Source organism: Vulpes vulpes, chromosome 5, assembly GCF_048418805.1.
Source record: "Vulpes vulpes isolate BD-2025 chromosome 5, VulVul3, whole genome shotgun sequence".
Lineage (NCBI taxonomy): Eukaryota > Metazoa > Chordata > Mammalia > Carnivora > Canidae > Vulpes > Vulpes vulpes.
In genome coordinates, this window is record NC_132784.1 from 139,134,433 (window position 1) to 139,146,437 (window position 12,005).

The following is a 12,005-nucleotide window of genomic DNA, read 5'->3' on the forward strand; positions in this document are numbered from 1 at the left end:
TGTCAAGATTTCCATAGTTGACTTAGGGGATTGGGAGGCTGTCTATTCCCGGCACTCGTGAGGAGCAGAACACAAGAGCATTTTGAAAACCGGGTCTTCTATCTAGAGGCCCTTCCTTTAACAGTGAATAATAGGACTTCAAATCCCAGGCTGGAGCGTAAGCCAAAGTTGGGTCTTAAACCCATCGTTCACTAGCCTGAAGTTTATGACTATTTCTGAACTTCCCCAAGCCCACATTGACTTTTCTGCAAACAAGGGGAGAATATTAACCACTCCCTGGGGATATTGAGGCTAAATGAGATAATAAATGAAAGCACCTCTAGGGCACCTGGGTGGCTCAGCTGGTTAAGTCTCTGACTCTTGATTTCAGCTCAGGTCATGTTTTCAGAGTCTTGAGATTGAGCCCTGAATTGAGCCCTGTTGTAGGGCTCTGCACTCAGTGGAGAGTCTGCTCTGCTTCTCTTCTTCTTCCTTTACCCACCCCCCCCCTTGCTCACTCTCTGTCTCTCTAATAAATAAGTAAATCTTAAATAAATAAATAACTCAATAAGTAAAATAAATAAATAATGAAAGTGCCCAGCATAATTCTTGGCTTAGAATTTATGTTTATTAATTGCCTGGTGGTGGATTTTTTTAAGATTATTAAATCTCTTATATACATTTATAAAACCTTAGTAGTTTCATAGAAAGACATTACTTCTTGGATACTTTTCACTTTTAAAATTCTAATTATAAGAAACACATGCTTAGGAAGGGATTCCTGATGAAATCAAATAAAAAGAGAATTGTATTCGTTTCGTAATGTAAACATAATAAATAAAGGAAAATGGGAAAAGGGATATTCCCATAGTGTATTTGAAAACAGTTCTGCCTAAAACTTAAGTTCCAGGAAATTTTAAAATAGAAAATCAATCAGGGGCCCCTGGGTGGCTCAGTCGGCTAAGCATCTGCCTTTGGCTCAGATCATGATCCCAGGGTCCTGGGGTTGAGCCCCGCATCAGGCTCCCTGCTCAGCGGGGAGTCTGTTTCTCCCTCTCCCTCTGACCCCCCCACCGCCCCACTGCTCATGCTCACACTCGAGTGCTCTCTCTCTCAGATGAATAAATAAAAAATCTTTAGGACAGCCCCAGTGGTGCAGTGGTTTAGTGCCATCTGAAGCCCAGGGCGTGATCCTGGAGACCCTGGATCGAGTCCCACGTCAGGCTCCCTGCGTGGAGTCTGCTTCTCCCTCTGCCTGTGTCTCTGCCTCTCTCTCTCTCTTTCTCTATGAATAAATGAATAAAATCTTTAAAAAATAAATAAATAATCTTTAAAAGAAGGAAAATCATTAAATATTACTAACTTTTAAGTAAGAGTGAGAAATGTTTATGTTTCCTGAAAATTGATTTGAAACTAAGGAGGCAATATTTTCAATTGCTTTAACTCATGTGTCATGAGAATGTGTCAATGATGTACTAAAGTGACTTCAGGTATATATTTTGGTTATTGTTGGTAATTCTGTACCCATGTAACATGTAAGTCATAGGGTTCGCATACTACTCTGAACTCACAGGAAGGAGTTGAACAGTACCGATCTCTTGGACCATCAAATGCCCGTGTGCCAAGCATTTACAGTGCATTTTCACTTAAACCTTCCTAATGTTATTGACACGTTGAGTGAGCATGCCTTGCATGAATGTTGGTGTGACTTAGTCTTCAACAGGATTTATTCCCTTAAAAATTAGTTGTTTGGCACCCAAAATAATAAGATACCTAGGAATAAACCCAGCCAAACAGGTGAAAGACCTAGACTCTGAAAACTGTAAAACATTGATGTAAGAAATTGAAGATGACACAAAGAAATGGAGAGACATCCCATGCTCATGGATTGGGAGAACAAATACTGTTACAATGTCTATATTTCCCAAAGCAATCTCCACATTTAATGCAATTCCTATCAAAATACCAACATCATTTTTCACAGAACAAACGATCCTAAAATTTGTATAGATCCACAAAACACCCCAAATAGCCAAAGCAATCTTGAAACCAGAAAGCAAATTTGGAGGCATCACAATTCCAGGCTTCAAGTTATATTACAAAGCTGTAGTGATCAGAACACTGTGGTACAGTAATGAGCACTGAGTGTTATATGCAACTGATGAATCACTAAATCCTACCCCTAAAATTAATAAAAACAAAGAAACAAATTAAGAAAAAAACCTCTGTGGTACTAGTACAGACATGGACACGTAGATCAATACAATAGAATATAAAGTCCAGAAATAAACCCACAACTAAATGCCAATTAGTCTTTGTCAAAACAGGAAAGAATATCCAATAGAAAAAACACCATCTCTTCAACACATGTGTTGGGAAAACTGGACAGCAACATGCAAAAGAATGAAACTGGACCACCTTCTTATGCCATATACAAAAATAAATTCAAAATGGATTAAAGACCTAAATGAGAGACCTTGAAAACATAAAAATCTTAGAAAAGAACAGAGGAACTTCTTCGACATCAGCCATAGCAATTTTTCTTTCTAGAGATGACTCTTGAGGCAACGAAACAATAAAAAATGAACTACTGGGACTACTGCATCCAAATAGTAGCATTATCTACAATAGCCAAATTATGGAGGCAGCCCATCACCTGATGGGTGGATAAGGAGGATGCGGTATGTGTGTGTGTATATATACACGTGTATATATGTGTGTGTGTGTGTATATATATGGAGCATACATATATGGTTGGAAAATATACATTCCTCACCCTTAAAAAAGTGAAATCCTGCCATTCCTGCCATTTACAACAACATAAGTGGATCTAGAGAGTAAAATGTTAAGCAAAATAACTCAGAGAAAAACAAATGCCATAGGATTTCAGTCATGTGTGGAGTTTAAGAAAACAAATGAGCAAAGGGGAAAAAGAGAGAGGCAAAGCAAGGGACAGACTCTTTGCTCTAGAGAACACACTGCTGGTCACCAGAGGGGAGGTGGGCAGGGGGTGGGGATGGAGGAGTGCACCTGTTGTCATGAGCACCAGGTGATGCATAGAATTGTTAAATCACTGTATTGTACACCTGAAACAAACATAATACCATAGTTAACTAATGGGAAGTAAAATAAAAATGTAAAAAAAAAATAAAATAAAAATTAGGTGTACGAAAAAACAAACACCACGTGCTCTGCAAACCTCTTGAGTGAACGTCGGCATCTGGTGGAACACAGACAAGCACCACCTCCTAACACTTTTCCAACGGCCTCTGGAAACGTGTGTTTCTGCAGAAATGACCCAATTACCTTATTCGACACCCGAATCGAGTGACTAGGTTATGTGTGCAGATGAAAGTCTGCATACACACTGGACTGTGAAGGTCTAAGACAAGAAGTTTATATTCTGAAAGTTGAAACTAGGTAAGTAAATACGGCAAAGACCAAAGCTGTAAACTCCACTTGTTTAACCGTCACTAAGGACCTCAATGTAAGAAATTATTTCCACCATCAGAAATTTCGCACCAAAAGCAATTTGTTTCCTGACTTGCATCAAAAAGGGCTGGTGGGGTTTGGTCCCGGTCGGGTTGCCGTCCCCCGACACGGAGATTTGCAAGTCGCCCGAGAAAGCACGCGACAGCGACAGCAGCGACAGCGGAAGGCCAACAGCCCCCGGAGCTTGTGCTGCTCTTCAGAACAGCTGCTGGCCTCACGCGCGGACAGCAGAGGACTCTGGGTTAATATACTGACTCGGACTCAACACGCCTTTAACATAAGGGCGGTGGATGACCTTCCAGGGACCAAATGTTCCACGGCCTGAAATAAGGAGATTTTAGGATAAATAAGAGCAAACAGACAAAGCGGGGATGAGAAGTATGATGTGGTCTCTAAATCATTAAACCGTGCGAACGTCAAATGCCAAATGGGTGGCACGGCGGAGGCGCCGCGGGACAGTCCTTGGGCCCCCAGGGCTGAGAGGCAGGGGCTGGTTCAGGGCGCAGCGAGGCCCGGGCCCGACGGCAGTGGGAGGCTGCGGGGAGCCCTGAAGATGCCAGGCCGCCCGCGGGGAGCTCGGCCCAGCTCGGGGGCATGGACGCCCTGTGTCCAGCAGGTGAGCCTGGCGGACGGGAAGCTGCGGGGCAGGGGGGTGAGCCAGGGGGCCCCGGAGGTGGGACGTGGCACGGCTTGGAGGCCTTCACCCCGCGGGTGAGCCGTGGTCTCTGCAGGAGAGTGCACACCTGCCCCGCACAGCCTGCAGCACGGAACAGCCAGGGCAGGCGGCCTGCAACATCAGGTCAAGTTGCACGGGCCAACGATGTGGCCGGCCTCCTTGCACGGGTGGGGGGCACCTGGTCACACTTCCTGAATTGCCTACGTAACCTCCACCCTCAGTGTGGGGCTCGAGCTCGTGACCCCGCGACCAAGAGTCGTGTGCGCCACCAACAGCCAGCCAGGTGCCCTCACCGCTCCCTAGTGCGTTGCAGAAAAGCATCTGATTCTTAAAGACTTAATAGTAACAGTAGGCTTGATCTCTTGCCTGTTAAGGCAAATATAATAAGCTGTTAATATTTGTTAGGTTCGGCTTGTGTCTATAATTCTGTTTTCCGTATGTTTAAAAATAATAGAGGTGAGCTCTCAAGTTTTGGCTAAGCTAGCGGGCATCACCTCCCGTGCACCGTCCAACGGCGTCTCAGAGATACGGCTCACACGCTGCGAGGCCTGCAGCATTGTATGTTTGAGAAACGCTTCTCCGTCCCCCCAACACAATCGTTATGTGCATGCAATGTCTAAAAAATCCAATTTCAGACAATTCAGGTGTTTTCTATCTTGATGTTTGATTTTAAGCAGTGAGATGTGTTTAGTGCATCCACTAGCTGAAAGGCGCATGACACACAGGTGTCCTGTTAGGACAGCTAATGACCCCCCTCCCGCCCCGGGGGAAGGAGAGCCCACTGTTGGCAAAACCATCACTTGCATAACCTGGTCTCAAAAAAAAAAAAAAAATAGAGTGACGATGGCCAACGTCAAGGAGCCTTTACTGCCAAATGTTCAGTTTCCAAAGCAACTCGCTCATCCTTCCCCTGAGGATTTTCTCAAAACTCTAGGTGCATGGAGCCCGTTTGGCCCAAGGTGTTCTTGATAAACAAGATGCACATGGACTGTGAGCATGTGGAAAGTTCTGGAAGCTTCCGCTAATGCCGGCTGTCCATGGATTAAGGTACACAGCGGTTCACGTTTTCAATAACGACAAGTATATCCATTTTTCTTGATTAGTCGACCTTTAATGAGTGAACGATTTCAGTGCTGGAGGCTGTTTCCGTACTCCCTGCTTCTCAGGACAACTTTCCAGCCTTTTTGCTGACGGGCTGACCTGCTGCCCCGAGGCACTCTCAGTTCTTACTCGTGTTAGGCCAAAGGCCCATGAAGGCGAGAAACCATGCTCTATCCACCCCCCCCCCTTTTTTTGGTCATCCAATGGTTGGTACTTAGTAGGTGCTCAATTCAAAATTTTGGAGTAAAAAAAAATATGGGGGAGAAACCTATAAGGAGTCAAATAGCGATCAGAATCATGTCTCCCCGCACACCTGTCAAGACCAGCGCCCTTCCTCATCAGTGTGCCAGGTGTCAACGGGGTTGCTAAAGGCAGAAATATTCTCTAGGACGCGGGGACCAGGGATCAGGGTATTTGCAGTGGCTTCTTTTATTCCCTGTCCAAGCGAAGAGAAAGAAAATCCACATGGGATCAAGTAAGCAACCGAAGGAGCAGCGCGCAGGGGCTCCCGCTGTCCCCTCTCTGCTCCCCGAGTGTGGCTCACGCTGGGAGGCCCTTCGGATGTTACCCAGTCTCTTCCGGAGGGTGGCTGGTCCTTCCAGCAAGAAGCCTGCGTCCGCTGCGTGGACGGCGGGGGCCCTGCACCCAGCCAGGCCCACCCGCTGCGGCTTCTGGAGCCACGATGCCTCCGTCATCGTCCCCTGCTGCAAGGCCCGCGGGGGGCTTAGGAGAGAAAGAAGTGTGCATGGGGGGGTACACGTCTGGGTCGCTCTGGGGCCCCGAACACCGCATATCTGTCCCCCCATCTCCCAGCGCCCGGGAGCAGGGACGGTAAAGGCAGGCAGGGGGTCGTCAATGGGCAGGCAAGCTACTGACGTGCTGGGTCTCTAAGGACAGACACGAGGCCCGTCTCTGTGATGGAACAGGACGGGGCCGGATCTCAGGGTCCCGTGGCCTCGTGGTGCATCGACGGGCGGGCGCCGGCCCCGCAAGAGAAGCAGCGTCGGCAGCCGCCACCGAGCTGGTGGACGGAACCCGAACTGGAGGCGACAGGCAGGTACACAGTGAGGACGGTTGACAACACGGCATTTTTAATCTGTATCTATAGAAAACACGTATATAAGCTCTCTAATGGAGGGATTATAGAAATACATCGAATATATAATAGTGCTCCTCGGTGTACTTACTGTGAAAATAGCACATTTATTTAGAGAGGGGCTCATGCCCCGAGTTCTCGTGGACGTTGGGAAATGTACCCATTTCTTTCTCTCGGGGGAGCAAGGATCGCAGAAGCGCCGCCCACCTGCCACGTTCCTCATCCGACGTCTCCTCCCGTTGTAGGATGCTCCCCAGGGTCCTCTGGAAGGTTCCCATCCGTAAAATGTTCTAGAAAAATGTCTGTTTTTTTATGGTCCCGTTTCTACATCTGCCGGCACTCGTGCCTCGTACACATGGCCTGCCTCTCGATCCTCCACGTCCCCTCCTCGTAAGTACAGTGACATATGGTACATTCATCAGTCTTGACCTCTCTTCCAGCCGGGATGACCGCGGTTTCCGCGAAGCAGTTTGGGCCTGAAACACACAAAAACGGTCTAGGTCAGGAGCGTGCAGGCGCGCCTCGCGCGTTGCCCGGGTAGTTTGTCCACGGTCTCAGGAATGACGCTGCGAAGGGCTCGGCCTAGAAGGAAATACTCCCACTTTCGGCCCCGAAACGAAACTGGTGTGGTTTAGGTTTGTTACGGCAACACTGCCACTTCCACCCACTGTTCCATTTGTGGGCCTGAGGCAGGAGTCGAACCTGCAGTCTTTTGATTTAATGAATTCTAAGCAATCGTAGGGGAAAAATGAATTAACGGGGGCTTTCAAAGAACCGGGTTTATTCTTCACGGCAGCTTTGCAAGGGGCAGTGCACACGGGCCAGCTGCTCGGGGCAACGGTGGGCGCCATGTAGCTTCTACACCTGCCAGAGCAGGCTGTGGGGCGCTGGCAACACTGGCCGCCTGTCCCCCTCCTCCCCCCGGGCGGGCTCGGGTCCTCGGCCCCGGGGCTGCTGCCGCTGCCACCGGCTTCGCGGTGACCAGGCCTCTGCACCCCCGACCGCTCTGCCGTGCACTTCCCAGCCCCGTGCATCATCCTTCATGGAAGGTCAAGGATGCGGAGATGTGGTTTCCAAGACCCGAGTCGAACAGAAGTTACTGTGTTGTGGTTCGCACACCTGGTTGGGATGTGACAGGTGCGGGGTCAGCGTAGGGCCTCCAGCCCGAGCCTGAGCACTGAGGCAGATTCCCCACCCCCGTCCCCCCCTTCACTTCTAGGTCCTCGATAATGCGCTCCCACCACCCCGAGCCAGGCTGGGAGGGACCCCGTCCTAAGGGCACGAGAAACATTCGCCTACACAGCACAGTTCTTAAACATAAGCGGATCCAAACAAGCTCCAGGAGCAAGACTGGCTCCGACGCTTCTAGGCAGAGGATTCCCAAGCACAGGAACTCACGGTTTCGTGGCTGCAGTTTTCACGTTAGCCCAGTGGTCAAGCGCAGCAGCTCCTCGATGCCACCGTGTGATCCCCGCGCCCCGGCACACAGGGCCCCTGCTCCCGCGGGGACTCTGCTTGCTTCTCGCCCCCAGCCCTTCCCACAGGGCTCCTCCCGGGACTTACTTTACCTCCATTGGAGACCTCGAGCAGGAAACAATCATCCATCTGGGAGTGGATCCGAATTGCAGCTCCAACCCTCTCTCTCTCTGGAGCAGGGTCCCGTGTGTCCCGCCCGCTGACACCTCAGACGCCCGGGGTGCAGTCAGGTCCCTCCCCTCCGCCGGCTTTGCCATATTTTAGATACAGACCCTCGCCCACCCAGATGGCTGACGTGAGGCCCTCTAGCCCGCACATGCCTGCACAACCCACTCGGGGCTGCTTGCCGACGTCCTCGGCCCAGGACGGCTTCCTCAGCTCCATGAGGTCAGGGCCCAACAGCGCCATGGCAGCCGTTCTGGGTGGGACCCACTTTGTCTACACTTGGCCCACTCGGCACGTGAGACACCTGTGATTTTGACAGTCCGCTCTAGCTCTCTGCAGTGTGCTGCTTTCTGTTTGTCTCTTTTATGGAGTTTAATCCAAGGACACAATCTCCTTCTAATTGGCCCTAATATCTCCCAGTATGCCTTGCACACCGAAGACACACCCTAATTGCACTTGCAGGTCCCCTCTCCCGAAACATCTAGATTCAAAATCGGATGGCACAGCTTAACAGTTATGTGACCCTGGACTAAGTAATTTCATTGTTTTGGGCTTTAACAGCCTCCTTTAGAGAAGGGCAGGGGACCCCGAACGGACACTTTTCCAAGGAAGACATCCAGGTGGCCAACAGACCCAGGCCAAGATCCTCAACACGACTCGCCGTCAGGGAAATGGAAACCAAAACCACCATGAGATACCACCTCGCAGCTGTCAGAGTGGCTAAAATCAAAAGACAAGAATTAACAAGCGCTGGCGACGATGTAGAGGGAGGGGCCCCTGTGCACGGCTGGTGGCAGTGTAGACTGCTGCGACCACTGTGGACACCGCATGGGGGTTCCTCGGAAAATGAAACATGGAAATACCATCCAATCCAGAGGCCCCAGTACTGGGTATTTACCCAAAAGACAAACCACTAACTGGAAGCTCTGTGCACCCCTGGGCGTTGCAGCGAGGTGGACAACCGCCGCGCCAGAGCAGCAGCCTGAAGGCCCCCTGATAGGCGAACGGGCGAAGGCGGCGTGGAATCTACGCGCGCTGGACTGCCGCCCGCCGCTGGGAAGGATGCGTCTTGCCACGTGCAACCACGTGGATGGACCTGGAGAGTATGGTGCGGAGTGAGACAAGTCATTCGGAGGAGGACGAGTACCACACGGTCATAGATTTTTCGTGTGGATGCCCAACTGCTCGACACCGTTGGTTGAAAAGATGATCGTTTCTTCATTGCACTGTGTTCACCTCTTTGTCGAAGATCAGGTCGCTGTACGTATTTGGGTGTATCGGGGGGGCCTCAATTTGTTTATCGATTTATCTATCGATGCTTTTGCCAATACCGCACTGTCATTTCACGTGGGTTGTTGAACTTGTGGGCACGGAATTGTCCCTAGAATTCCTCTGTTATCCATCTACCATCTGTAGGATCTGGAGTGATGCCCCCTATTTCTGAGATTAGTAAATTGTGTCCTCTCTCTTTTTTCCTCAGTGAGCCTGGTAGAGGCTCCTCAACTTCACTGAGTTTTCCAAAGAACCAACTCAGTTTCTTTGACTTTATCTCTGAATTTCACATTTTCAATGTAATTGATTTCTGCTCAAGTTTTTACTTTTTTTTTCCCCTTTCCTTCTGCTTCCTTTGGATTTAATTTGCTTGTCTCTTTTTCGGTTCCTTAGGTGGGCGTTTAGGCTGATTTCATTACTTTGTTATTTTCCAATATAAGCATTCAGCGCCTTATGTATCCCTCTCCAAGCACCACTTTTGCTGCATCCCACAAATTCTGATCAGTTGTGTTTTCACTTTAATGAAGTTCAAAATGTTTTAAAACTTCTCTTGAGATGTCTTTTTTGATCGATGTGTTTTTACAAGGCTGTTGTGTATCTCCGAGTATCTGTGGATTTTCCTGTTACCCTTCTGTTATTGATTCCTGGTTTAATTCCACTGGGGTCTGAGAGTAGACACTATATGGTTTCTATTCTTCTAGATGTGTCACAGCGTGTTTATGGCCCAGATCGCGCTCCATCTTGGTAAACGTTCCATGTGAACTTGAGAAGGATGTGCGTTGTGCCATTGTTGGATAAAGTAGTCGACGGGTATCAATTATATGCAGTTGATTGATGGTACTGAGTCCAACTATGTCCTTACTGACTTCCTGCCTGCTGGATCTGTCCGTTTCCAACAGGAGATGTTGACGTCTCCAACGGTAGTAGTGAATTCATGTATCCTTCCATCATTTTCTGCCTCATGTATCCTGACACTGTTGTTGGTGAGTACACGTGGCGGATCGTTACGTCTTCTTGGAGAAGTGACCCATTTATCATTAGTAATCACCTCCTTTATCTTGGATACTTTCTTTGCTTTGAAGTCTACTCTGAAATTAATACAGCTACTCCTGCTTTCTTTTTATTACTGTTAGAATGATATATTTTTCTCCACCCACTTACTTCATATATATATATATGTATGTATTTATATATTTTATATTTAAGGTGGGTTCTCATAGACAGTACAGAGCTGGGTCTTTTTTATAAGATTGTATTTATTTATTCATGAGAGACACAAAGAGAGAGGCAGAGGGAGAAGCAGGCTCCCTATGAGAAGCCCTATGCAGGACTCGATCCCAGGACCCCAGGATCATGACCTGAGCCAAAGGCAGATGCTCATCCACTGAGCCACCCGGGTGCCCCCACATAGGTGGGTCTTAAGTTCTGAACTACTCTACTTCTATCTCTTAGGCCATTAACATTTAAAGTGAATATTGAGGGGCACCCGGGTGGCTCAGCCAGGTGCCCAACTCTTGGTTTTGGCTCAGATCACGATCTCAGGGTGGTGAGACTGAGCCCCACGTCAGGCTCCGTGCTCAGTGGGGAGTCTGCTTGTAGATTCTCTCTCTCTGCCCCTCACCCCACTTGTGCACACACATACATGCTTTCTCTAAAATAAAGCTTTAGACAAATAAAGTGATTACTGATATAACTGGATTTGTATCTCCCATATTTGTTACTCTTTTCTATTTGTTGCCTTTATTTTTGTTCCTATTTTTGTATTTTTCTTTCTGCCTTTTCTGGATTTAACTTAGCATTTTATATGATTACATTTTCTCTCCTTTTTAAGCGTATGTTGCACTTTTTTTTTTAACTAATCCAAGCCCACTTGCAAATAACACTTGTGCTTCAAGAGTAGTGTGAATAATGACAAATAACAAATAATCCCAATTCCTCCCTCCCAGCCATTGCATCCATATTAGTATTCATTTCACTTATTCATAAGCATAAATATAGGCATCTATCCTGTTTTATTCCTGTTGTTAGTAGTTTGCATCTTCTCCCCCCTAAAATCCTGTTTTGCTAGAAGTTTATAAATTTCGTGGATCTTTCCAAAGAACTAGCTTTTCTTTCATTGATATTTCTCTAGTGATTTTCTGTTTTCGATTTTATTGATTTTTTTGTTCCCATCTTTACTATTTTCTTCTTGTTACTACTCTAGTTTCTTGAAGTGATGACTTAACTGATGTAAGAATTTTCTTCTTTTTTAATGTCAGCATTCAGTTCCATAAATTTCCCTCCTGGAACTGCTTTAGCTGTTGTCTCAAGGGTGTGGATGGGTTGTATCTTCCTTTTCATGACACATTTAGTTTTACAGATTTGTAACTCCAGAGCTACTAAGAATCTTGAGGGGGAAAAAAAAACAACTTCTGCTTCTGCTAACTTGGCTTATTGGAGCTCGATTTGCCATCATATAGTATAACGTCCCGTGGATCTCAGCCACAAGCAATGCCAGGAGGCAAGAAGATGTGGTATTGATGAAGGCAAACCTACGCCGGTGCCTGGAGGCGTATCTCCTTCTCTTCCACCAAAGACTGAACACGGAGGCACAGGCCGGAGCACGAGAACGACAGGGCCCTGGAGCAGGGGTCCTTGTGGTGTCGGAGCCCCGTGGGGCCAGCACTGGCTCAAGGCGGCCCACGTTATTCGGGGCCCTAGACGACTGGCATTCTTTCCTGGGGAACCATGATGTTAAGAGATAATTCC

The 12,005-nt window shown here is 47.9% G+C and overlaps 1 protein-coding gene across 3 annotated transcripts in view; it reads right to left on the minus strand.

Moving 5' to 3' along the window:
- Window positions 1-588: 588 nt before the first annotated feature.
- Window positions 589-12,005, minus strand: part of VWC2 (von Willebrand factor C domain containing 2) — a 101,658-nt gene continuing 90,241 nt past the window's right edge. Inside the window, exons 3-4 of one of the 3 annotated variants that reach the window (XR_012001857.1) lie at window positions 6,436-6,820; window positions 1,884-6,350 (exon numbers count right to left, since the gene is read on the minus strand). Coding sequence is in view for 1 of the 3 variants with exons in the window: in XM_072760141.1 (XP_072616242.1) it covers window positions 6,669-6,820 (152 nt within the window). In the remaining 2 variants the exon portion in view is untranslated. Of the gene's footprint in view, window positions 6,821-12,005 lie in introns of all 3 variants that reach the window. The other 2 variants (XR_012001858.1, XM_072760141.1) reach the window with 2 other exon arrangements.